The sequence below is a fragment of the Myxocyprinus asiaticus genome, chromosome 30, assembly GCF_019703515.2.
Source record: "Myxocyprinus asiaticus isolate MX2 ecotype Aquarium Trade chromosome 30, UBuf_Myxa_2, whole genome shotgun sequence".
In the NCBI taxonomy this organism is placed as follows: domain Eukaryota; kingdom Metazoa; phylum Chordata; class Actinopteri; order Cypriniformes; family Catostomidae; genus Myxocyprinus; species Myxocyprinus asiaticus.
In genome coordinates this window covers 36,813,096-36,837,218 of record NC_059373.1, presented here as the reverse complement: position 1 = coordinate 36,837,218, position 24,123 = coordinate 36,813,096, and the positions used below count along the sequence as shown (strand labels likewise).

The window sequence follows — 24,123 nt, the reverse complement described above, 5'->3', positions numbered from 1 at the left end:
TGACAGTTGACTGTGGAATATTTAGTAGTGAGGAAATTTCACGACTGGACTTGTTGCACAGGTGGCATCCTATCACAGTACCACGCTGGAATTCACTGAGCTCCTGAGAGCGGCCCATTCTTTCCCAAATGTTTGTAGAAGCAGTCTGCATGCCTAGGTGCTTCATTTTATACACCTGTGGCCATGGAAGTGATTGGAACACCTGAATTCAATTATTTGGATGGGTGAGCGAATACTTTTGGCAATATAGTGTATGTAAAAATTACTTAAGGTGTATGAAGCCAACATGCAACTGAAATAAATGACAATTTATATGACAATTAATGGTGAAAGCCCTAAAAAAGACAATTAATCATCATGTTTTCAATTAATTGTTTGACAATTAATCGTCAGCCAAATTTCATAATCATGACAGCCCTAAAACGGGGCAGTAGAACCAACTGCTTATCTGGAGCAGTTATTAACAACTACCATCAAAAAACACAAACTGAAAAGCCTTCACATCAGAATAAAAGGTTGATTCAAATGAACATATGAAATGACATATGAAAATGAAGGCACTGAAATATATTACTACTGTATAGTAAAATATAATATTCTCTATAATAACAGTAGTAATCGTTGTTATTTATGTGATGCTTTGTTGTGCAGCACTTATTTGAGAAAAAATAAGGCCAGTATTGTGTTTTGAATTATGCTGTGAGGATCTTTACTGAAGCATTTCATTTGAAAAAAATTATGCAATGTTATGTTGAAAAGTAATTGTTCTAATTGTTCTATTTTCATTTGATAAAATTCTTTATGAATTAATTTAATTAGACACTATTATGATGATGACATTTAATTCTACTTTGAACATGGAATTCGGAAAAAGACTAATGGAAAACATGGAATTTGGGGAAAACAAAAATTAATTGGCAAAAAAAAAGAAAAAAAGCAATGTTTACTTGAGAAACATTAACAATTGTTTTCATTTATTATTTACATTGATATTTAACTAGTAGGCTAAATGAGTGTGTTTAATAGCATATTATTTATTTTTTGCTGTGATATTAAAATTGGTATACAGAATCGTGAAATTTTACTGGTATTGGTACTGACTACTGAAATTTTGGTATCATGACAACACTAGTTGCGAGACACAATTTTAAAAGTTGGACTAATTTAAGCTTAAAGGAATAGTTCACCCAAAAATTACAATTCTGTCATCATCAACTTACTTGTCGTTCCAAACCCAAAAAGTGTTATTTTCAATGATGCCCTGTTTGCCGATTTCAATGCAATATGAGTTGATAGTGACTCACTTTAGAGCTTAAAAAAAAAAGGACCCAAAGGTATCATAAAAGTAGTCCATGCAACTTGTGCATCATATTGAAAAGTCTTCTGTCAACTGATATTGCATTGAAATCAGCGATTGGGACATACTTTAAAATTCCTCTTTTTGTGTTCATAAAGTAAATGAAGTAAAAGTTGACAGAATTTTCCTTTTTATGTGAACTATTTCTATGACACGCCATTGAAAAAATGCTACGGTCATGACGGGACACACAAAAAAATGATGTACGAGACGTTATGTAACATCCGAAGATGTCAGTCTGATGTACAGTTGTAGTGATGGTGCTGTAAAGGGGGTGAATTTTAAGATTGCTTTTTCAAGAGGGTTTTAGTTTAAGTCCCACAGCTGAAAATATCTGTTTGTCTCTGCCTGAAAAAAATCGACAACCTAGTCGTCCTCACTCATCAACTAATTGGTTGTTGGGTGACTAGTCGAGCATTGTGACCCATCCCTACTCACTTTCCAGCTTTCTGTGTGTTTTTTTTCTTTTGTCAGGGTCCATTGAGGAACACCTGTGGTCACTTTTGGCTGATGATCTGGGAGCAGAAGACCAAAGCAGTTATCATGCTCAACAGAATTATAGAAAAAGGCTCGGTAAGGTCTCTTTAAAAACCACACTCGTTTGACAATTTCTTCCTTGGAGCACAAAAGGAAAAGGCGAGGACATTAACATCTCCTTTTGTGTTTCACAGAAGAACAACAAAATTGCATTTTGAACGAAGAGTGTGTCTTTCAAAGTCCAAGTTCACCAGAGCCTCAGGAAGTCTATGTAAATAATGTCTCATTAGGGAACTATTAGGTATGTAGCAGGCCTGATCGCAAATCGACAGGTACATGCAAACACAGGTAGACAGTTTTACATTTATAGGTTTGACCGAGATAAAGCTGTATTGCCATTCTTTTACTTTATAAGACATCAAGATATTTTAGATAACACTTTACCAGAGAATCAAGCTTATAATATCGTGGTTCGAGTGGGCTGACGGTGTTTTAAATATTTTCCTTTTGTAGCTAGCCTGTCTCTAAATTCCTTTGCTTTAGAATAATTTAACTGCAACTAAAACCAATAGTTCAGAAAGACCTAAGCTTAATATTTCTGAATATTCTGTGAATAGCGCTGTTAGTCGGCATATCTGGATCTCTTATGGCTTTTTCTAATACCATGTTGTCTCAATGTCAAAAATATCATTTAAACATTTAGACAGTCACATTATTTGTACATTGAAGGCTGACCCTCTAATTTGTGAATAATCATAAGACTTTTACAGAACATAAGCAAAGCGTCTTTTGACTGTCAATGTCTTGTAGCTATGTTTAGAGTCTTTCCTGTTAAGCTTGCTAAAAAAGTCTTTAATTGTGCACTGACTTCAGCAAAGTCAATGTAAGCTCTTGTATCTAAATTACACTGGCATGTTAAAGGTTGTTACAGAACAGTGTATCAGTCTTAAAATTAAGACCACATTTTCATATCAGTATGAATTTACACTGTTTACTTTTATTATTTTTAATAGGTGATAGACTGATATATCCGACCAATTAATCATTTGGCCATTTTGAGATTATTAACAGAATTGGTAGTTCCTCCTAATATGTGAGTTAGGGATGCACGGTTGTATAGGGTAAACATCGGTATCAGCAGATAAAAGCAGTAATGTGCACACAGGGATCAGCGCTAAGGATTTATTCTACTGGCCCAGTCGGGCCAGTGCTTCAGACTTTTACTTTCCCTGCCAAAATTTTCACTGGCCCCAAAACAAAAATGAAAAATAACTGATGCATCATGGCTTAAAAATATTGTGTCCAAAGCTATTTTATTTTTTATATATACACTACCTGTCAAAGGTTTTGAAACACTTACTCATTCTTTATTATAATTCTTTTCCTTCACATTTTAGAATAATAGTAAAGTCATCAAAACTATGGAATAACATAAATGGAACTATGGGAATTATGTTGTGACTAAACAAAATCCAAAATAAATCAAAACTGTGTAAGATTCGTTCGGATTTGTTTACTGATTCATTCAGATGACCGTTTTTGTAAATCACACTTAGGTGGCAGCAAATCAACATCTTTCATGTGTTTTGAGTAATTAAACCATTGATAAAGCACAGAGGTGGAAACAAGTCTAATTAAACTTTATTCAAACCAGCATGTCTACTAAGAGACTTTATCAGTGTTTAAATATCATAAGTGTTTTCCCTGCAAATGACAACAAAGCATATAATTTTGTGAACTGCTGTGCATGACCATCAAGGAATATACATTGTAATGTCATTAGTCACTTTTACTCTTAATTAATCCAGCTCCTTTCTCTCCTTGTTAAACGGGATTACCGAACTAAATGAGCGAAATGCCTCCTCTGTCAATCTGTCATAATAAGACACTGATCCTCGCTCATTCATGAATTGAATGAGGAAATGGGGTATATTAGTTCAGTGGCTCAAACCAATGATATGCTCCTTCACAGCCCACACTCCAATGCTATTGGCTCACACTACAGTCAGTCTTTACATGTGGGAAAAGCAACCAAAGCGCCTCATGATTCAAACAAGTGCAGTGTTGCAGCTGCAGCTGTTTAGAACAGTTACGTGCTGATTGCAAAGTCACAGAATTTTAGGGGGGGCTGAAGCCCTCCTAAAAAAGGCCTAATAACGCTGATGGCTGCTGCTAGGACACTTGGAAATGATGGAGGACAGTTCTAGGAGAGCGCGCTCAGTGTCTGCATGCTCGTGCGCTAACGAGACTGTTCCTCACCGCTTCCAGTATATTATGCACTTGCATGTCTTTGAAAGCTAAATATAATCACGCTCTCTCGTCTCGGAGTGCTCGGTTAGAAGACTTTGTTCACTCCGTGTATTTTTTGTGCTCTCTCGCTCGTTGTCTTGACGTTATAAATGCAGCACTGGCCCGATCAGGCAAGTGACAGTTCTTGCAACCGGCCCGAACCTCTCACGCTGGCCCCGGGCCATCGGGCAGTCCTTATTGTCGAGCCCTGTGCACATCAGCCGAATGGTTAAAAAAACAGCCAATGATCAGGGCTGATTATTTCCTGTCAAATGGAGGCGATATGATGCAACGGACATGTGTAGAATCACTTTGAATTGGGTGACAGTGACAGCAGAGCTGCTGTTTGTAAGCTCTGCACTGCGAGAATTACACCACTACTGGAACTACCTATAAAACTTTAAACACTTCCTTTGATTACTCACCTTAAAACTTGACATTGCAAGGAATATGATGAGTTTGTATAAGCTAAAGCGAGGCAAGCTTCATCTTTCACAATTCATTTAATGTGAATTTAAGAACATTAAAATAAATTACGATTTCTTACCAATTTAATGTGATAAGATGAGGTACTTAACCAAGATACATGGAAGACACGTAGAGGCATGGAGGATTAAGTTATTTTTTTTTTTACAAATTTTCAAAGTTGTGTAATTAATTATCAGTTATAAAGTAGCATGAAGCAGAACCACTAAACTGTCGATGTCGGCAGATGTCGTTCTAAATAATCGGATATCAGTATCAGCAAATACATTTTGTATCGTTGCATCCCTAATGTCATTTCCAAATCGAACAATGACCTTTTAAATAGATGATAAACATTTTCTGTTTTATTTTTTGAGAATTGAGTAAAGCTTATGTAAAGTGAGGGTTCATTTAAACAAATTTCCTTTTGCCTGGATTACATTTTTATTATCATGTGTATTATTTGTATATCAGCATTATATTGGACGTCCTGCTCTTTGGATATCAGTAGCCGCCACTGTTGAATTCAAACTAGTCGACCACTCGTAATGCTCCATATTTGTTCATACATGATTCTTAATGCAGGAAAAGTGTGCACAGTACTGGCCAACGCAAGAAGAATGTGAGATGTCGTTTCGCGACACCCGCTTTGTGGTGACACTAGTATCAGAGGATGTGAAGTCCTATTACACCACCAGAGTGCTGGAACTACAGAACACAAATGTAAGTTTCTCACATTGATCACTGAAATCACATTCTTGCTCACAGAATGGCTGGTCTATTTGAGGATTTTTCATGCATATTAGTGCTTTTTTTCCTTTGTTTTGATTTTTTTCAGCATTTTCATTAATTCTATGCTGCAGCAATACTAGAATTCAAAACTCTTTCAGTTCTGCTATGATTTTTTTCATTATAATTTTTACACACTTAGACTGGGGAGACGAGAGAGATCTACCACTTTCATTATACCACTTGGCCTGACTTTGGCGTACCAGAATCCCCTGCCAGCTTCTTGAACTTCCTGTTTAAGGTGCGGGAGTCCGGCTCACTCGGGATGGATCAGGGTCCAGCTGTGGTGCACTGCAGTGCGGGCATTGGACGATCTGGAACATTCTCTCTGGTCGACACTTGTCTTGTCTTGGTGAGTTGAATCTCTGGTACAAGGAACTTGACTTGCACAAAAAAAATATACAAAATTGTTTTAGAATTTCTTTGAAAACCTTGATGGTGACTTTTTTTTTACAGATTTAAAATCTAATGGAAGTGTTTTGATTTGTCTTACGGATTTTTTCTAAACTTTGGGCACTTTTAGCTCTTCTAGAAAGTAAAGTCATTTCCACTGACGCTGATGGAAATTACATTTTCGAATAAAAAAAGTAAAAACAAATAGCCGTCTCCTTTGTTTCGCTAAAACTAATTTCATCGATAACATTTGTTGTATCCTAAATACAGACAATAAAATAATATTTTTACAAGAGATACTCCGGTCAGGATTTTTACAGCCGATACCGATCACCGATCTTCTTGTCACCTGATCGACCGATATTGATCCCGATACTGATCATTTCACCTTTTATCGGGATCTCTGTCAAAACTGGCTGTATGTAATTATTGAATTTTTCTCTTCCCATTAATATCACTTTGCCTAGTTTTTGCTGACAAAAAGAAGTTTAAAAAGTTTATTAAACTTTTTTTTTTTTTTTTTTTTTTTTTTTTAAATAAGAATTTAAAACAAGTACAGGCTAACAAAATATTCTCTACATTAAAATGGATAGCCTGTAAAAAATGAAGCTTAGTGTCAATTCAGTTGCACTGATGATAGGTGCAATTAAACTTAATGTGACATTTTTGGTTATTGATTCATTGTCATTATTTCATATTATTATTTCTCATTTTATTTCTATTTTATTTTTGCATTATATTTAGTACATAATATTATGGTCTCTTAATATTGTATAAAGAATTATATTTTGTATTTCCTTTCCTGCCTTTTCGTTTAGTTGGATGATTGTTTTAATAGTTCACTTTTCACTTGTTGCTGCTTGAACTTTAATGAGGGAAATACGCACTCTCTCATGAGGGCAAGAGATGAAAGGAAAGTGGAGAAAGAGCGCATGTTTCTGGATTCTACTGGTGCTATTATTTTTAATGCATTTTAATCTGGAGATATTTAATAAAGATGTTTGAATTACACCACATCTTGTAACTCGCGTTATTGCCCGACGGAGAATGAGAAGCTGCCGTCATGAGCGATAATAAGAACCGTTTCACAGCTCGCGCTGTTTTCCCTTTGCCTTGTCACCTGTGAAATGCCTCATTAACAGTACAGTACACAAACTTTTCATATTCGCCAAATGTCTCCCACTATATTGTTCTTTACTGCTGAATCAAGTTTGTTGTTTTACAACACTATGCCAGTACTCTCCACACTCCATTATGCCACAACAGTGCTGCTCAAGTCTTAAAGGAGCTGCGCATCTTTTGCGACATGTGTTCTGTTTATGCGATCGGCCAAATTACTGATCACCGATCGAGTCATAGTACGTGAATATCGGCCGATACCGATCGGTAGCCAATCGATCGGAGCATCCCAAATTTGTACACTTTCTACATAATTGGGAAAAATCGCAGCTTGATTTGAAATGACACCCAATAAAAATATTCTGCTCACACATGATATTTACCTTGATTTTTGTCAGTTTTCTTCAAACATCACTTCTCATATTTCATCTCAAGCATGCTCTTCACTGACAAATTTTTTCCCCATGGTTAACAAATATGTGAAAATGATTTATTTTTATTTCACTCTTTGTTTAGTTTTCATAGTATTAAACAAGTAATAATTTTGATGTCTGGGACAAGGCTAAAACAGTAAGATCTGTAGATTAAAGGCATTTGAAAAGTACCAAAAATAAATTATAAAGACCTGGTAAAAAGTCAGTTTTAATATGACCTTCATATAACAAATATAAAAAATTGAAGTATGTTCGTTTAAAAATACATTTTTTTTTTTTTTTTATCTTTTTTTTTTTTTTTTTTATATTTAGCTACCTTTATTTGTAATTTCTTTTTAACTTCCAAATGTATTTGTTTAAAAATAAAAATTATTTGCAGTCATACTCTTGTTCAGTATGTTTGACAAATAAAAATAATATACACAGTATTGCAAGTTGGCCGCAATTAATTGCAACAAGCTGTATGAATAATCTTTAAGTGGAAAAGTGTTTCTGCTGCCTTCAAAAACTGTTAAAGCTTTTGAATTAGTGACTAATATAATCTCAAATGATTATGTTTGCCTGATGGTGGTTTTACATAAGTTATACTTTCAGTATCTGTTCTCATGGAGCAGCTTGTGTATTTCTTCATGTACATTTGGGACTTTAGATGTTAGTTAACCACTGCCTTTCTTGTCCTCATTATCGATGTTATCAGATGGAGAAAAAGAAAGACCCACTGGCAGTGGACATTAAAAAGATTCTGCTGGACATGAGGAAGTATCGGATGGGTCTGATTCAGACCCCTGACCAGCTGCGTTTCTCATACATGTCTGTGCTGGAAGGAGCCAAGTATATTATGGGAGACTCCTCTGTGCAGGTATATCATGAACAACACGCTCCATTAATCAGTAATGCTTACTGAGAGAGAATTACAGTGCATCCGGAAAGTATTCACAGCGCTTCACTTTTTCCACATTTTGTTATGTTACAGCCTTATTCCAAAATTGATTAAATTTATTATTTTCCTCAAAATTCTACAAACAACACCCCATAATGACAACGTGAAAAAAGTTTGTTTGAAATCTTTGCAAATGTATTAAATAAAAAACGGAAAAAATAAAATCACATGTACATAAGTATTTACAGCCTTTGCTCAATACTTTTTTGAAGCACCTTTGGCACCAATTACAGCCTCAAGTCTTCTTGAGTATGATGCTACAAGCTTGGCACACCTATTTTTGGGCAGTTTCTCCCATTCTTCTTTGCAGGACCTCTCAAGCTCCATCAGGTTGGATGGGCAGCGTCGGTCCACAGCCATTTTCAGATCTCTCCAGAGATGTTCAATCGGGTTCAAGTCTGGGCTCTGGCTGGGCCACTCAAGGACATTCACAGAGTTGTCCATTCCTTTGTTATCTTGGCTGTGTGCTTAGGGTCGTTGTCCTATTGGAAGATGAACTTTTGCCCCAGTCTGAGGTCCAGAGCGCTCTGGAGCAGGTTTTCATCAAGGATGTCTCTGTACATTGCTGTATTCATCTTTCCCTCAATCCTGACTAGTCTCCCAGTTCCTGCTGCTGAAAAACATCCCCACAGCATGATGCTGCCACCACCATGCTTCACTGTAGGGATGGTATTGGCCAGCTGATGAGTGGTGCCTGGTTTCCTCCAGACATGACGCTTGCCATTCAGGCCAAAGAGTTCAATCTTTGTTTCATCAGACCAGAAAATTTTGTTTCTCATGGTCTGAGAGTCCTTCAGGTGCCTTTTGGCAAACTCTAGGTGGGCTGTCATGTGCCTTTTACTGAGGAGTGGCTTCCATCTGGCCACTCTACCATACAGGCCTGATTGGTGGAGTGCTGCAGAGATGGTTGTTGTTCTGGAAGGTTCTCCTCTCTCCACACAGAAACGCTGGAGCTCTGTCAGAGTGACCATCGGGTTCTTGGTCACCTCCTCGACTAAGGCCCTTCTCCCCCGATTGCTCAGTTTGGCCAGCTTTAGGAAGAGTCCTGGTAGTTCCAAACTTCTTCCATTTAAGGATGATGGAGGCCACTGTGCTCATTGTGACCTTCAATGCTGCAGAAATTTTTCTGTACCCTTCCCCAGATCTGTGCCTCGATACAATCCTGTCTTGGAGGTCTACAGACAATTCCTTGGACTTCATGGCTTGGTTTGTGCTCTGACATGCACTGTTAACTGTGGGACCTTATATAGACAGGTGTGTGCCTTTCCAAATCATGTCCAATCAACTGAATTTACCACAGCTGGACTCCAATCAAGTTTTAGAAACATCTCAAGGATGATCAGTGGAAATAGGATGCACCTGAGCTCAATTTTGAGTGTCATGGCAAAGGCTGTGAATACTTATGTACATGTGATTTTTTTATTTTTTTTATTTATTTATTTATTTATTTTTTATAAATTTACAAAGATTTCAAATAAACTTCTTTCACGTTGTCATTATGGGGTATTGTTTGTAGAATTTTGAGGAAAATAATGAATTTAATCCATTTTGGAATAAGGCTGTAACATAACAGAATGTGGAAAAAGTGAAGCGCTGTGAATATTTTCCGGATGCACTGTATTTGCAAGAGAATCGCCATTAAAGGTGCTGCAAGCTGTTGAAGCAGGAAATTGTGAGTGCACTTAAAAAAACAAAAAAAAAAAACATTTAGTTTTACTGAATCCTTCCTTCTTATTACTTAAATTCACATAGCCAAGTGGACCTAAATTAACTGAGTTGTTTCAATGCTTTCAGGCTTTTCTTAATCTACTTGTGTTGGGACAATGTGAATATTTTTTGTTTTCTTAACTGAAACTGGGCAGGGGATTTCTGATTCTCAGCATGCTTTGCAAGCACTCGCTACAGTGAGAGAACATGATAAAATGAAGTGTATATAATGTGTCAGTGCATGATGAAGAGACAAGTGGAGACTTGTAGCGTTTAATGTCGTATTGTGTTGAGATTTAGAAGACTTTCTTTTATGTTGGAGTTTTGGGGTTTACCATCATGGTGAAGAGTGGAGTTTATCTTGTGGAAAGGTACATGTTGAGAGTGTGCTATATTCATAGCGTAGTGTTTACCTTTAGCATGCAAGTATTCACTGCTCTAGTTAGTTGAACACTGAAAGAGATTCATTTGAATTCATTTAACATTTCTAATTTAGTTGGGTACTCAGTTCAGTTAGGTTTCCTCTACTTGAAGTATTTATTTTGTGATAACATGGTAGTTTTAATTTAAGAAAACTAATTTTAAATGCATGGAACCACTGTCCATGATTGAATCATCTTCAGCCAAAGAGTTATTTTTTGGGTGTGTGGTAGTAAAGCAGAAAGAGGGGCATGTTTAATTCAGTGGGTGTGCCTGGAGGAAGTTCCAGAACGGCTATCATCTATTACAGCATCTTTCATTGGACCTTGGACTAGACTTGCTGTGCATTTGTGGTGTGGATATTGATTTGGTTGATTATGTCTGTGCAGAAACAGTGGCGAGAGCTCTCCAGAGAAGACCACGAGCCCCTGTCTGAGTCTCCCCCACCAACACAACCTTCTAAATGCACAGAGCGCTACAACGGCAGCAAGCTGTCTCGTCTGGAGGATGGGATGGACACAAAGACAGCAAAAAAAACAGGCCTAGAGTCTCCAAATAAAGAACCAGAAAGAGATGCTGGAACAAAGTATGGAACAATTATAAGTCTTAAAATTAATAGACTGAAACATTTTCTATCGTGTTTGCTTATCGAGGCTAAAGCCTTGTCCTAACTATTCACACACCAGTAGACCTAATCTGTTCATGCTTACGTGGCTTTGTCCTAACCAGCCTGACCCAGTGACACAAAGATATTTTGTCACTCCCTTTATTTGTATTTTTGTTTACGTTGTGTTGGGTAGCTCCTGCCACAGTGAAATCTCATTGGTCCTAAATCCAGCTTCACAAAGCTGTAAATTAAACAGCAAATATTTTCTGCCAGATTAGAACATGGTATTTAAGTTAGGAATTTCTCAGGTTCATACCACATTGACATGACATTCACTGTTTACTCTCTCCAGTGGTCGTAAGAGACAGAGGGATGAGAAGTTGTCCAACCCATCACAGAAGACTCCGAAACAGACAAAACCCAGAATCAATGACCCAGATAAGAAGAGGAAAAGGTGAAGCTAAAACAAGAGGAAATGTGATTTTAATGTAATCTATCCGTCACTGACTCAATGAGTCACTTTAACATGTCTGGTCATGTATATGTAATGTCATATAATCCCACAGATGCTTCAACCCACACAGCTCTCATGATGTCGGTTAGTTTGATGTGTCTCAGATAATTACCTTGGTAGACTTGCAGAGTTTGTCAGTCTTCTGGGGCATTCATAGGTTATTTTCTGACTGATATCTTCAGGATTTACATGTGCTGCTTATGTCTTAAATATACAGGTGCATCTCAATAAATTAGAATGTCGTGGAAAAGTTCATTTATTTCAGTAATTCAACTCAAATTGTGAAACTCGTGTATTAAATAAATTCAATGCACACAGACTGAAGTAGTTTAAGTCTTTGGTTCTTTTAATTGTGATGATTTTGGCTCACATTTAACAAAAACCCACCAATTCACTATCTCAAAAAATTAGAATATGGTGACATGCCAATCAGCTAATCAACTCAAAACACCTGCAAAGGTTTCCTGAGCCTTCAAAATGGTCTCTCAGTTTGGTTCACTAGACTACACAATCATGGGGAAGACTGCTGATCTGACAGTTGTCCAGAAGACAATCATTGACACCCTTCACAAGGAGGGTAAGCCACAAACATTCATTGCCAAAGAAGCTGGCTGTTCACAGAGTGCTGTATCCAAGCATGTTAACAGAAAGTTGAGTGGAAGGAAAAAGTGTGGAAGAAAAAGATGCACAACCAACCGAGAGAACCGCAGCCTTATGATTGTCAAGCAAAATCATTTCAAGAATTTGGGTGAACTTCACAAGGAATGGACTGAGGCTGGGGTCAAGGCATCAAGAGCCACCACACACAAACATGTCGAGGAATTTGGCTACAGTTGTCGTATTCCTCTTGTCAAGCCACTCCTGAACCACAGACAACGTCAGAGGCGTCTTACCTGGGCTAAGGAGAAGAAGAACTGGACTGTTGCCCAGTGGTCCAAAGTCCTCTTTTCAGATGAGAGCAAGTTTTTTATTTCATTTGGAAACCAAGGTCCTAGAGTCTGGAGGAAGGGTGGAGAAGCTCATAGCCCAAGTTGCTTGAAGTCCAGTGTTAAGTTTCCACAGTCTGTGATGATTTGGGGTGCAATGTCATCTGCTGGTGTTGGTCCATTGTGTTTTTTGAAAACCAAAGTCACTGCACCCGTTTACCAAGAAATTTTGGAGCACTTCATGCTTCCTTCTGCTGACCAGCTTTTTAAAGATGCTGATTTCATTTTCCAGCAGGATTTGGCACCTGCCCACACTGCCAAAAGCACCAAAAGTTGGTTAAATGACCATGGTATTGGTGTGCTTGACTGGCCAGCAAACTCACCAGACCTGAACCCCATAAAGAATCTATGGGGTATTGTCAAGAGGAAAATGAGAAACAAGAGACCAAAAAATGCAGATGAGCTGAAGGCCACTGTCAAAGAATCCTGGGCTTCCATACCACCTCAGCAGTGCCACAAACTGATCACCTCCATGCCACGCCGAATTGAGGCAGTAATTAAAGCAAAAGGAGCCCCTACCAAGTACTGAGTACATATACAGTAAATGATCATACTTTCCAGAAGGCTAACAATTCACTAAAAATGTTTTTTTTATTGGTCTTATGATGTATTCTAATTTTTTGAGATAGTGAATTGGTTTTTGTTAAATGTGAGCCAAAATCATCACAATTAAAAGAACCAAAGACTTAAACTACTTCAGTCTGTGTGCATTGAATATATTTAATACACGAGTTTCACAATTTGAGTTGAATTACTGAAATAAATGAACTTTTCCACGACATTCTAATTTATTGAGATGCACCTGTATATCCTGCAATGGGACTGTTCAATTGTGGGTCAAATATAGCAGATGGTGCATTTAACAATGACTCCAGAATTGAGGAGAATGCCAAAGCTGTTCTTTACTCTTGTTTGACCTGTAGCGTCTGTACTTGAAGGGATTCTTGATTTAATCAGCATTTTTCCACATGTCTGCATGCTCCAGAACGAACTGTACTGTGTATAGAATTATTGAACACAACCCTGGCATTACTGAATATGAATGATGAAAAATGAGCAATGCATCAATATAGATATTTTGGCCAATACAATAGTCAATCATTTTTTTAACCAATATGATGTCCAATATTAATATATACAGTGCTGTGAAAAGTAGTTGCCCCATCCTGATTTCTTCTGTTTTTGTGTATATCTCATACTAAATTGTTTAAAAAATGTAAACAAAATCTAACATAAAACAAAGGCAATCTGAGTAAACACAAAATACAGTTTTTAAATGATAATGTTATTTACTGAAGCAAAAAGGTCATCCAATACCAACTGGGCCTGTGTGAAAAAGCAGCCTGTTCAATCAAATCAACACCTAAATATAACTTTTTCAGCAGCATGAAGTTGGCTAAAAGGTCTCACCCTGTAGCACACTATGCCAAGGTTGAAATAAATTCCAGAAATCATGAGGAAAAAGTTGATTGTAATACATCAGTCTAAGTAGGGATACAAAGCTATTTCAAAGACTCTGTGACTCCAAAGAACCACAGTGAGAGTCATTATCTCCAAATGGAGAAAACTTCGCACAGTAGTGAACCTTCCCAGAAGTGGCCGATCTTCCAAAATTCCTCCAAGAGCACAGCGACGACTCAACCAGGAAGTCACAATAAAGCAAAGGACAACATCCAAGGAACTGCAGGCCTCTCTCAAATCAATAAAGGTCACTGTTCATAACTCCACTATCAGAAAGACTCTGGCCAAAATGGAATCCGTGGAAGAGTGGCGGGCGAAAACCACTACTAACCCAGAAGAACATTAAGGCTCGCCTGAATTTTGCCAAAACACACCTTGATGATCCTCAAACCTTTTGGGAGAATGTTCTGTGGACTGATGAGTCAAAAATTGAACTGTTAGGAAGACAGGGGTCCCATTAAATCTGGTGTAAATCACACACAGAATTCCACAAAAAGAACATCATACCTACGCTCAAGCATGGTGGTGACAGTGTGATGGTGTTGGGATTCTTTGCTGCTTCAGGGCCAGAGTGACTTGCATTAATTGAGGGAAACCTGAATTCTGCTTTCTACCAGAAAATCCTAAAGGAGAACGTCCATTCATCAGTCCGTGAGTTGAAGCTCAAGCGCAACTGGATTATGTAGCAAGACAATGATCCAAAGCATAGGAGTAAGTCCACCTATGAATGGCTCAAAAGAAGCAAAATTGAAGTTTTGGAGTGGCCTAGACAAAGTCCTGACTTGAACCCGATTGAGATGCTGTGGCAGGACCTTAAACAGGCGGTTCATACTCAAAAACCCTCCAATGTGGCTGAGCTAAAGCAGTTCTGCAAAGAAGAGTGGGCCAAAAATCTACCAGCTTTGTGAAAGACTGATGTCCAGTTATCAGAAGCGTTTGGTTGTAGTTTTTGCTGCTAAAGGTGGCACAACCAGCCATTATTTTAAGGGGGCAGTTAGTTTTTCACATGGGTGATATAGGTGTTGGATAACTTTTTTGCTATATATATATATATATATATATATATATATATATATATATATATATATATAAATAATATGAGTCTAGAATTTTACATCCCTTGAGCCAAATTGGGCATTAACACATTATAATATACCAGTGGTTCTCAACCTTTTTTTGATGAACACCCCCCTACTTCATTCCCTTAACGCTGCTAAACCAGATACTTCAGATGCGTCGCTAAACTTCAAAATCATATGAACCGCGGTACAAATGCGGACCAACCTGTATAATTGAGAACCAACTGATATACTCCAAGTCTGGATAAATGTTTTAATGCAAAGATGAACTTAACAGTAGATTTGATTAGGGCTGCACGATTATAGCAAAAATCAGAATTGTTGATTATTGCCCTTGATATTGTAATCGCGATTACTAATGTCAATTAAAATATAAAATTACCGTGACGTCACAAAGCAACCGTGCGGTTTTTCAGAGTAGCAGATTTCAATGGTGGAAATGAGCTGTGCTCCAATTCCTTTTAAGCATCTTTTAAGCATTAAATATTGTAATAATGTTTGTTAATGTTAGGCCAAATAAAAATTATTTTAAATGGATATCTATGGTATAAAATAAATAAAATTATTGCTAAATTACTGTGTAAATTATTAGTCCACGTACAGTAAATAATATGACCTATTCAATATTCAAACTTATTAACAGCCAAATTAAATTGCATTCAGTAAGCCCTTTGGTGGCGAGACAGGGGACCATTCATCCCGTTAGATCTTCAATGATGATCTCTTGTTCATGTAAGATCATCGTTAGATAATTTTTGGCCTCGGTGGTTGCACTTTGGAAATTAAAAATAGCCATTTGCGATCGGAGTTTGTGCGATTCGTGAAAATGTTAAATCTATCAATACAAGTCTTATTAGAGCAGACGCGATAACAATGACGGTGATTCCTGAAATATGCTATTCATGCCATATTCTTTATGTTGGCTAAACCTCCAAAACACACTTAGAACAGTTAAGCTGAATTGATTTATTGCTATTTTGTACAAATCAAATTCACATTGGCCTATTTATTAACATGACAAAACAAAACTGTTATTACATTTTTAATAAACTGTACACAGAAATCGAGCAACGTGACAAACTCTCCCATTACAATGACTGCTGTCACTCACTGCAGGTTTACACTGTTTGAGACCTGCATTTCAACGCAAGCTCAGTGACGCTTCGCACAAAGTTCTGCACCCTCGCGAATGCTCTCATTAAAAACAAAGCTGTCTAATCAGCATAATAATCAATTAATTACACTGCGTCTGTGCCTTGATTAGAACGGGGTAGTTTTAGTTTTGTTGTGTTGCTCATTTGCAGTGTATTTAACATCTACGTTCAAAGCGAGTGGTGCAATATGCAATGAATCCAAAATAATTCCAAAGTGCTTTTTGCTTTTGTTCTACAGCTTCTTTTCGAGTGTCAGGTGATGTTTCTTCAGTGTTCATTTTCGTGTGCCACCTCGTGCAGAGATGGAACATAAAGCAAGCATCTGGGCATTCAGACTGTTTAAACCTTGCACATTAGGATCAGTTGTCATTACTGATAGGACGGAGGACTAATTTAAGCGGCTCTGATTGGCCATTGCCGTTTCATTGCTCAATGGACATTTAGTTAATGGTTGGAATACTCAACCGTTGTAAATGGAAACCATTGACGCAACAGGAGCAGACTTGAATTCATGATTACATAATCATGGCAGCTGTAATCGTAATTGCGATTAGTTTTTCGTTTAATTGTGCAGCCCTAGATTTGATTATGATGACTGATAAACGCCCCCCATTTGTAACCTAACGCCACCTCTCTACTAAGTTGCTCTTAGCGCCCCCTGGCATTCTTTAAACACCCGCTGGGTTGGGCGGTACCGTCCCATTGAGAACCCCTGTATTATACAGTAGAAAATAGTAGATAACTGAGTACTTTTAAAACCTGGCAAAAAAATTTAGTATACAGAGTAAAAATAAGACTCCATATTGTCTGCTTCTAATGACGACGGTAATTGGTCATACGGACTGATATGGTCATCAGTATATTATTCACACTGAATAATAGTAATTTTATTTTATAGAGCACCTCAGACTACATCCACATTAATCCAGATAAATTTGAAGAAGCATCTTTCTCTACGTTTTGGCCTTCCATCCACACTTAGCATTTTTTTCCAGTGAAAACTGAGCTTTTCGAAAACTTTCTCTCAGGTGGATTAATGTGAAAATGCTGTACTTGCGTTGTAGTCTGGACTGGGAAAACCGAGATATTCGGAAAAGATGACATTTGTTGTCATGTTTGAATTTTATTTTATTATTTTTTTCACATTTTCAAATTTATCTGGATTAATGTGGACGAAGTGTAAAGATATCAAAGTAACTGACAGTTTTTAGGGTTAAAGATTATTGGTGGAAAAAAAAAACAGAATAAACATAGAATAAAGAAGACCTACCATGAGCTCCATGGTTTTTAATTGATCATAGATGTTTCATAAAATAATCCTGAGGGGGCAAATCCACCAATCGGTGAACCGTGGCCAACAAAGTGCAGCAAAAGAGCCCATTTTACAAAGGTGTCTGGAATTGTTCCTGGTAGGCAGCAAATGCCCTAATCCTAACTGTATGGAGCCTGTAAGGCTGAATAGCCTGCCATGAACAACAAGAGGCACCTTTCTCCCATTGCGATGGAAGATGTCAAGTATGCAGTCTTGTACCTTTGTCTTTTTGTCCAATTGTCAAATACTTTTTTTTTTTGCTTCAAATGAAAGTTTTTATAATGTTGTGATTCACTTTGGAGCTGGTTGGTTTGGTTCATGGCTTAAAGCTCTTTTATGAAGTATTTTATGAAATCCCGACAGAAAAAATGAATGGGAAAAATACTTCTAGAACCAAGATGGCTGAAAAAGTGGGCAGGCAGTTTTGTATTGTGACACTGTAATGCTGTTGCTCTATTGTGTATTTTAGCATGACTGGAATACTGTATTGACCAATCAGCATCCAGGACTGGAACTATCCATTTCATTAGCTAGGTATCAACAACTTTTAGAACCGGTGAGGTGGGTTGGGTCAGCATTGTGTTGAAGTCGGTGAATGTATTTGTTTCTTACTGAAGAGCACAATTTGTGACACTTGTCACTGAGCTCTGTCAAATTTTAGGTAAATGCTGTACGTTACAGGTGAAATCCATGTAAGTCCTGTCACAGCTTGTGTAATTGTGTCTTATGTTACGGTTGCAGTCTGAGCTGTATTTGCTGTACATGACAGCGAGTGCTGCCCTGTTGGGAGTCCCCCCAATGAGGCAGCAGTGGCGTATCTGCAGGATTTTTGTAAAGACAAGCTTGTCCAAGCTCTTCACAATCCTTAGGCTGTACGTGAGAGCCACGCTCAGGCCCTGTGTGCTGTGACGTGCTTGCTGTTGCTCTCGCTGCCTGTGGTTGATTGCATTGACCTTTTAGGACTGAGCTTCAGCATGGTGTGATGCTTTGCCTTTTTTTTTTTTTGACATTTTTTAAGTTTTCCCTGCTATGAAGAGATCCTGTTTTCATAACTTTACTAATTTAATCACTACTTCGTCTTAAGAATAGCTCTGGTGGTATTATTATTATTTATTTATTTTTGCTATTGTTGATGTACTGTAAGTCAAAATGAAACTAAGGAACTTCTAGATTGAGTTGTGGTGGAGATCTTTAGTGTTCTTGGCAAAGCTTCAACACAGTAACTCATTTGAATTTTGAAACGTTTGTGCGCATGTGGTTTGTTTTCTCGTAACCTGCTGAATTGGAGCACTCACGTGTTACTGTAGGCTGAGGTGCGAGTGTGTTTGGTAAATCGTGTCGCCAAAGTTTCTGTCCTTTTTTTTTTTTCTTCTGCCATCTGAATCTGACCAAACAGGATGCATGTATAACAAGATCTTTTTCGCATTAAACTTCCCCATCACTTGCCTTTCTGCCCTCCTTTATCGCACAAAGTGTTTCTCTTTCCACATCACTGGAATTGCAACATTCAGCAGTACACACCTAGTCAATCTGATCAGATTGGTCGAGGCTGCAAATAACATGCCAAAACATTTTAACTAAAGGCAAAGGGGTGGTGGAAGAATAGAGAACAATACATCAATCCTGACTGCCATTCTGTTACAGCAATTATAGTAGTTTCTGCCCCTAGTGCACGGAGGGGCAACTGCCTATAATTCAACAGACTGTCACTCAGGTGCAGAGCTTAAAAGAAAAAATAATGAATGCATTGAATGTTTCAGGAATGTTCTGGCTTCAGTACAAGTTAAGCTCTATGACAGTATCTATTTCATCGATAACTGTGGAAACTAATTAGAGGCCAGGCACTGAAAGTGCGTAGGCACCTGTTGTATTCGTTAGTGTTCTTCTTCTTCCGCCATTAAAGTCTATGGCAGCCCATAGAACCGTACATAGGAAAGTTATGAATTTTGCCACACTGATGGAGGACACTCTCAAATGTAACTGACCCAAATTTGGGGTCTCTAACTCATACCCTCTAGCGCCAACAACTGTTAAAATTTCACTCTCGTTTTGATCTATTACTTTTAAACTGTAAGGCCTTTAAACAGAATTGTGTAATTCCATGGGTCTTAGTCAGGGTGGGTAACGTCATTTATTTATTTATTTATTTATTTTGCTCTGCCCCCTAGATTTTCCGCCATTTTGATTTATTTTTTTTTTAGTTCTTTTTCTAAATTGCAACATCATCTAGGGACACACTGCTGACATAGTTACCCAAAGCTTTTTGATAGACCACACCGTTCGTGAATAACGCTTCAACGAATTTGACCACGAGCACGCCAAGATGGACATGTTGACACGAAACATACTACAGGTGCATCTCAATAAATTAGAATGTCGTGGAAAAGTTCATTTATTTCAGTAATTCAACTCAAATTGTGAAACTCGTGTATTAAATAAATTCAATGCACACAGACTGAAGTAGTTTAAGTCTTTGGTTCTTTTAATTGTGATGATTTTGGCTCACATTTAACAAAAACCCACCAATTCACTATCTCAAAAAATTAGAATATGGTGACATGCCAATCAGCTAATCAACTCAAAACACCTGCAAAGGTTTCCTGAGCCTTCAAAATGGTCTCTCAGTTTGGTTCACTAGACTACACAATCATGGGGAAGACTGCTGATCTGACAGTTGTCCAGAAGACAATCATTGACACCCTTCACAAGGAGGGTAAGCCACAAACATTCATTGCCAAAGAAGCTGGCTGTTCACAGAGTGCTATATCCAAGCATGTTAACAGAAAGTTGAGTGGAAGGAAAAAGTGTTGAAGAAAAAGATGCACAACCAACCGAGAGAACCGCAGCCTTATGATTGTCCAGCAAAATCGATTCAAGAATTTGGATGAACTTCACAAGGAATGGACTGAGGCTGGGGTCAAGGCATCAAGAGCCACCACACACAGACATGTCAAGGAATTTGGCTACAGTTGTCGTATTCCTCTTGTTAAGCCACTCCTGAACCACAGACAACGTCAGAGGCATCTTACCTGGGCTAAGGAGAAGAAGAACTGGACTGTTGCCCAGTGTTCCAAAGTCCTCTTTTCAGATGAGAGCAAGTTTTGCATTTCATTTGGAAACCAAGGTCCTAGAGTCTGGAGGAAGGGTGGAGAAGCTCATAGCCCAAGTTGCTTGAAGTCCAGTGTTAAGTTTCCACAGTCTGTGATGATTTGGGGTGCAATGTCATCTGCTGGTGTTGGTCCATTGTGTTTTTTGAAAACCAAAGTCACTGCACCCGTTTACCAAGAAATTTTGGAGCACTTCATGCTTCCTTCTGCTGACCAGCTTTTTAAAGATGCTGATTTCATTTTCCAGCAGGATTTGGCACCTGCCCACACTGCCAAAAGCACCAAAAGTTGGTTAAATGACCATGGTGTTGGTGTGCTTGACTGGCCAGCAAACTCACCAGACCTGAACCCCATAGAGAATCTATGGGGTATTGTCAAGAGGAAAATGAGAAACAAGAGACCAAAAAATGCAGATGAGCTGAAGGCCACTGTCGAAGAAACCTGGGCTTCAATACCACCACAGCAGTGCCACAAACTGATCACCTCCATGCCACGCCGAATTGAGGCAGTAATTAAAGCAAAAGGAGCCCCTACCAAGTATTGAGTACATATACAGTAAATGAACATACTTTCCAGAAGTCAACAATTCACTAAACATGTTTTTTTTATTGGTCTTATGATGTATTCTAATTTTTTGAGATAGTGAATTGATGGGTTTTTGTTAAATGTGAGCCAAAATCATCACAATTAAAAGAACCAAAGACTTAAACTACTTCAGTCTGTGTGCATTGAATTTATTTAATACACGAGTTTCACAATTTGAGTTGAATTACTGAAATAAATGAACTTTTCCACGGCATTCTAATTTATTGAGATGCACCTGTATATGTCATCACAAGCATGACATGAGGGTACCTGCTGCATTTCTGCACAGCACCACCTAGTGGAAGAAGATATGAAAAATAGCTATTTCTTCTTATAACTTCTGAATAGTTTGGTCTAAGATTCCTTGGGTCATGCCGAGTATGGTGAAACCCAATTTGCCATGGACGGTCATACTTCCTGTCTGCCATTTTGAATTGAATTGGAAACCTACTTTTTCTAACTCCTTGATCAGATATTCTATTCTCACTAAATTTGTCTAGTATCATCTAGGGACACTTTAAGCAAAAAGTGATTAAAAGCTTTTCAATACACCAAATGGTTCTTGTATAGCACACCAACGATTAGATGGCAAGACACCAAAATGGATCTGTGGCTTTATCTTGGCAACGCTTTAACATATTTGCATGAAACTTTGTGTCATTATCACTACACCCTGACAGCACCATATCAATTTGCTGACAGCGCCACCTATTGGTCAAAAGTTAAAATTAATTGTATTGTAATATATACAGTTCTACTTGTTTTTTTTCATACCGCTTTTCTTGAAATCATAATCAGTAATGTTCAATTGTACTTCCCTATCATGACGTTGCTCTGCTTGGTCCCATAATTGCTGCTTGCAGCTATATTTTCAACTTGTTCCTCAGTTTGTTAAAACAAGCAAAAATCATTAATGCACCTACAGTAGAATGTTTATGGGGCAAGTGTACAGGATGGTTTAAAAGCAGAAATGTAAAGCTTGTATTTTTGTTAAAGCGCGTGTATTAATTATTCGCAACAAAAATTTGCTATTTGAGTTGCAAAGTTGTCTAAATTTTCCTTTTGGATTCTTTAAATAAATCAACAACTACAGCATGACCAGTTTTGTCCGATTGCCTAAGAAATTACTCTTTTGAGCCAGTTCGAATCAACAACTACAGAGCGACCAGTGTCTGTCGACCAATTCCTGAACTAATAATTCTTTTGAACCAGTTCTCTTTAGTGAATCAACAACTACAGCGTATTATGGTCTAATTCCCAAACAAATGACTCTTGAGATGGTACTTTTTTAGTGAATCAACTACTACATTGCGACCAGTTTTGTCTGATTCCCGAACAAACGACCCTTATGAACCGGTTCTTAAGTGAATCAACAACTACAGCGTTACCAGTGTTGTTTGATTCCCAAACAAATGACTGTTTTGTGCTAGTTTGACTTAACAGCTACAGTGCAACCAGTGTTGTCCGATTCCCGAATGAATAACTTTTAAGCTTTATTTTTAGTGAATTAAAATGACGTAAGAGTTCATAAGTTAATTTAAAAAAGTTTTAAAGCTAAAAAGTTAATTTCAGACCCTGCTTGACAGTTTGTCACCGTTGCTGTTGATAGAGCTGAACTTGTATTAATCCAGAACATTCCTTTTAATGCTGTATTTTAAATTTCTGACTTGATATTCTGTGAATCTATCCACAGAGCGAGAACAACCAGTGACTCCTAACTCCATGGCAACCTCAGCAAGAGATCTCCATCCCATAATGCTCCCCCATCCACCTCTGTGTTTTTTAAAACCGTTTACAGCATGAACTCTTGGAGGAAGTTTCTCCACTCTGCACAACAGCACACACCAGCACTATTACAGTGGATGAATCTCAATAATATCAAGAGGACAGTGCATCGCCATGGTTTGGATTGGTTTTAATTTCATTGGACCTATTTTGTGTCTTTGGTTATTTTATTTTTTTAATAATAATTATTATATTTTTTTTGCTCTTTGATTTTGTTGGGGAAACAAGCAGCAGGATCTGAAGTAGTTTTATGCATTTCTAATGCTGTTCACACATTGTATTTTTAGACAACTTTTTTCAGAGGCAAAATGAAATGCTTTATTTTTTATAAGAAATTACTTGAAATTTCCTATCATAACTGCAGGACTGTACGCTCATATCCAGTTCATGAGATTGTTAGATGATGTCTTATGCTGATGAGTGGTCACATTGTGTACATAGTGTACCTTATGAAATGTAAAAAAAGAAATTGAATGTACAAAATGATTAACAGACACTGCATTTGGTTGAGACACACAGAACAAACCAACAGTGTCTGATGTTGAAGAGTCTTACTTTTCTATATACAAGAGTTGGATCCATGAATAAAACTAACATCATTTAGTTTCTCTAACAATGAGAGCCTTTGTCTACTTTTTCAATCAGTTGACTAGGGCTTCACAGTTAGTTGGAAAAAATAATTGAGATTACAGTTACAGCTGTCGTAATTATATAATAGTGAAAAGTGTCAATCACTGCAGTCTGCATTCCATTTTGGTGAATCACATTGCACCAAAATTTTCTATTTACAAAGGTATGTTTTGGGCCATTATGTGCATGAATGCAAAGGCAAATCAGCGCAGTTTAAATTAGTCTAAAGGCATATCAGAAATGCTGACTATTTATTCAAAATATGAATAACAATGCAATTAAAATAATAATAATGCAATTCAGGAACAGTTCTCAGCTTGTTTTGATGCATAGCCCACATAAACAATATGGCCTGCAGCTGCCCCAACCAAAATAAGTATTTTAATGTAAATTCTATCAATTTAAATTAATCATCATTTTTACAATATTTTTACGTTTTTACATCATTACAATATCAAAAGAAATAATCGCCAATTATAATTTATGTTTTTTTCATAATCGTGCAGCCCTACA

At 37.5% G+C, this 24,123-nt stretch overlaps 1 protein-coding gene across 1 annotated transcript in view; it reads left to right on the top strand.

The window, feature by feature from the left end:
- LOC127420735 (tyrosine-protein phosphatase non-receptor type 2-like) overlaps positions 1–23,593 on the top strand; it is a 38,690-nt gene extending 15,097 nt beyond the window's left edge. Inside the window, exons 4-10 of the mRNA XM_051663247.1 lie at positions 1,832–1,930; positions 5,174–5,311; positions 5,520–5,729; positions 8,021–8,182; positions 10,780–10,976; positions 11,350–11,451; positions 22,889–23,593. Coding sequence (XP_051519207.1) covers positions 1,832–1,930; positions 5,174–5,311; positions 5,520–5,729; positions 8,021–8,182; positions 10,780–10,976; positions 11,350–11,451; positions 22,889–22,913 — 933 coding nt within the window. The 3' untranslated portion in view covers positions 22,914–23,593. The remainder of the gene's footprint in view (positions 1–1,831; positions 1,931–5,173; positions 5,312–5,519; positions 5,730–8,020; positions 8,183–10,779; positions 10,977–11,349; positions 11,452–22,888) is intronic.
- The last annotated feature ends 530 nt before the right edge of the window (positions 23,594–24,123 follow it).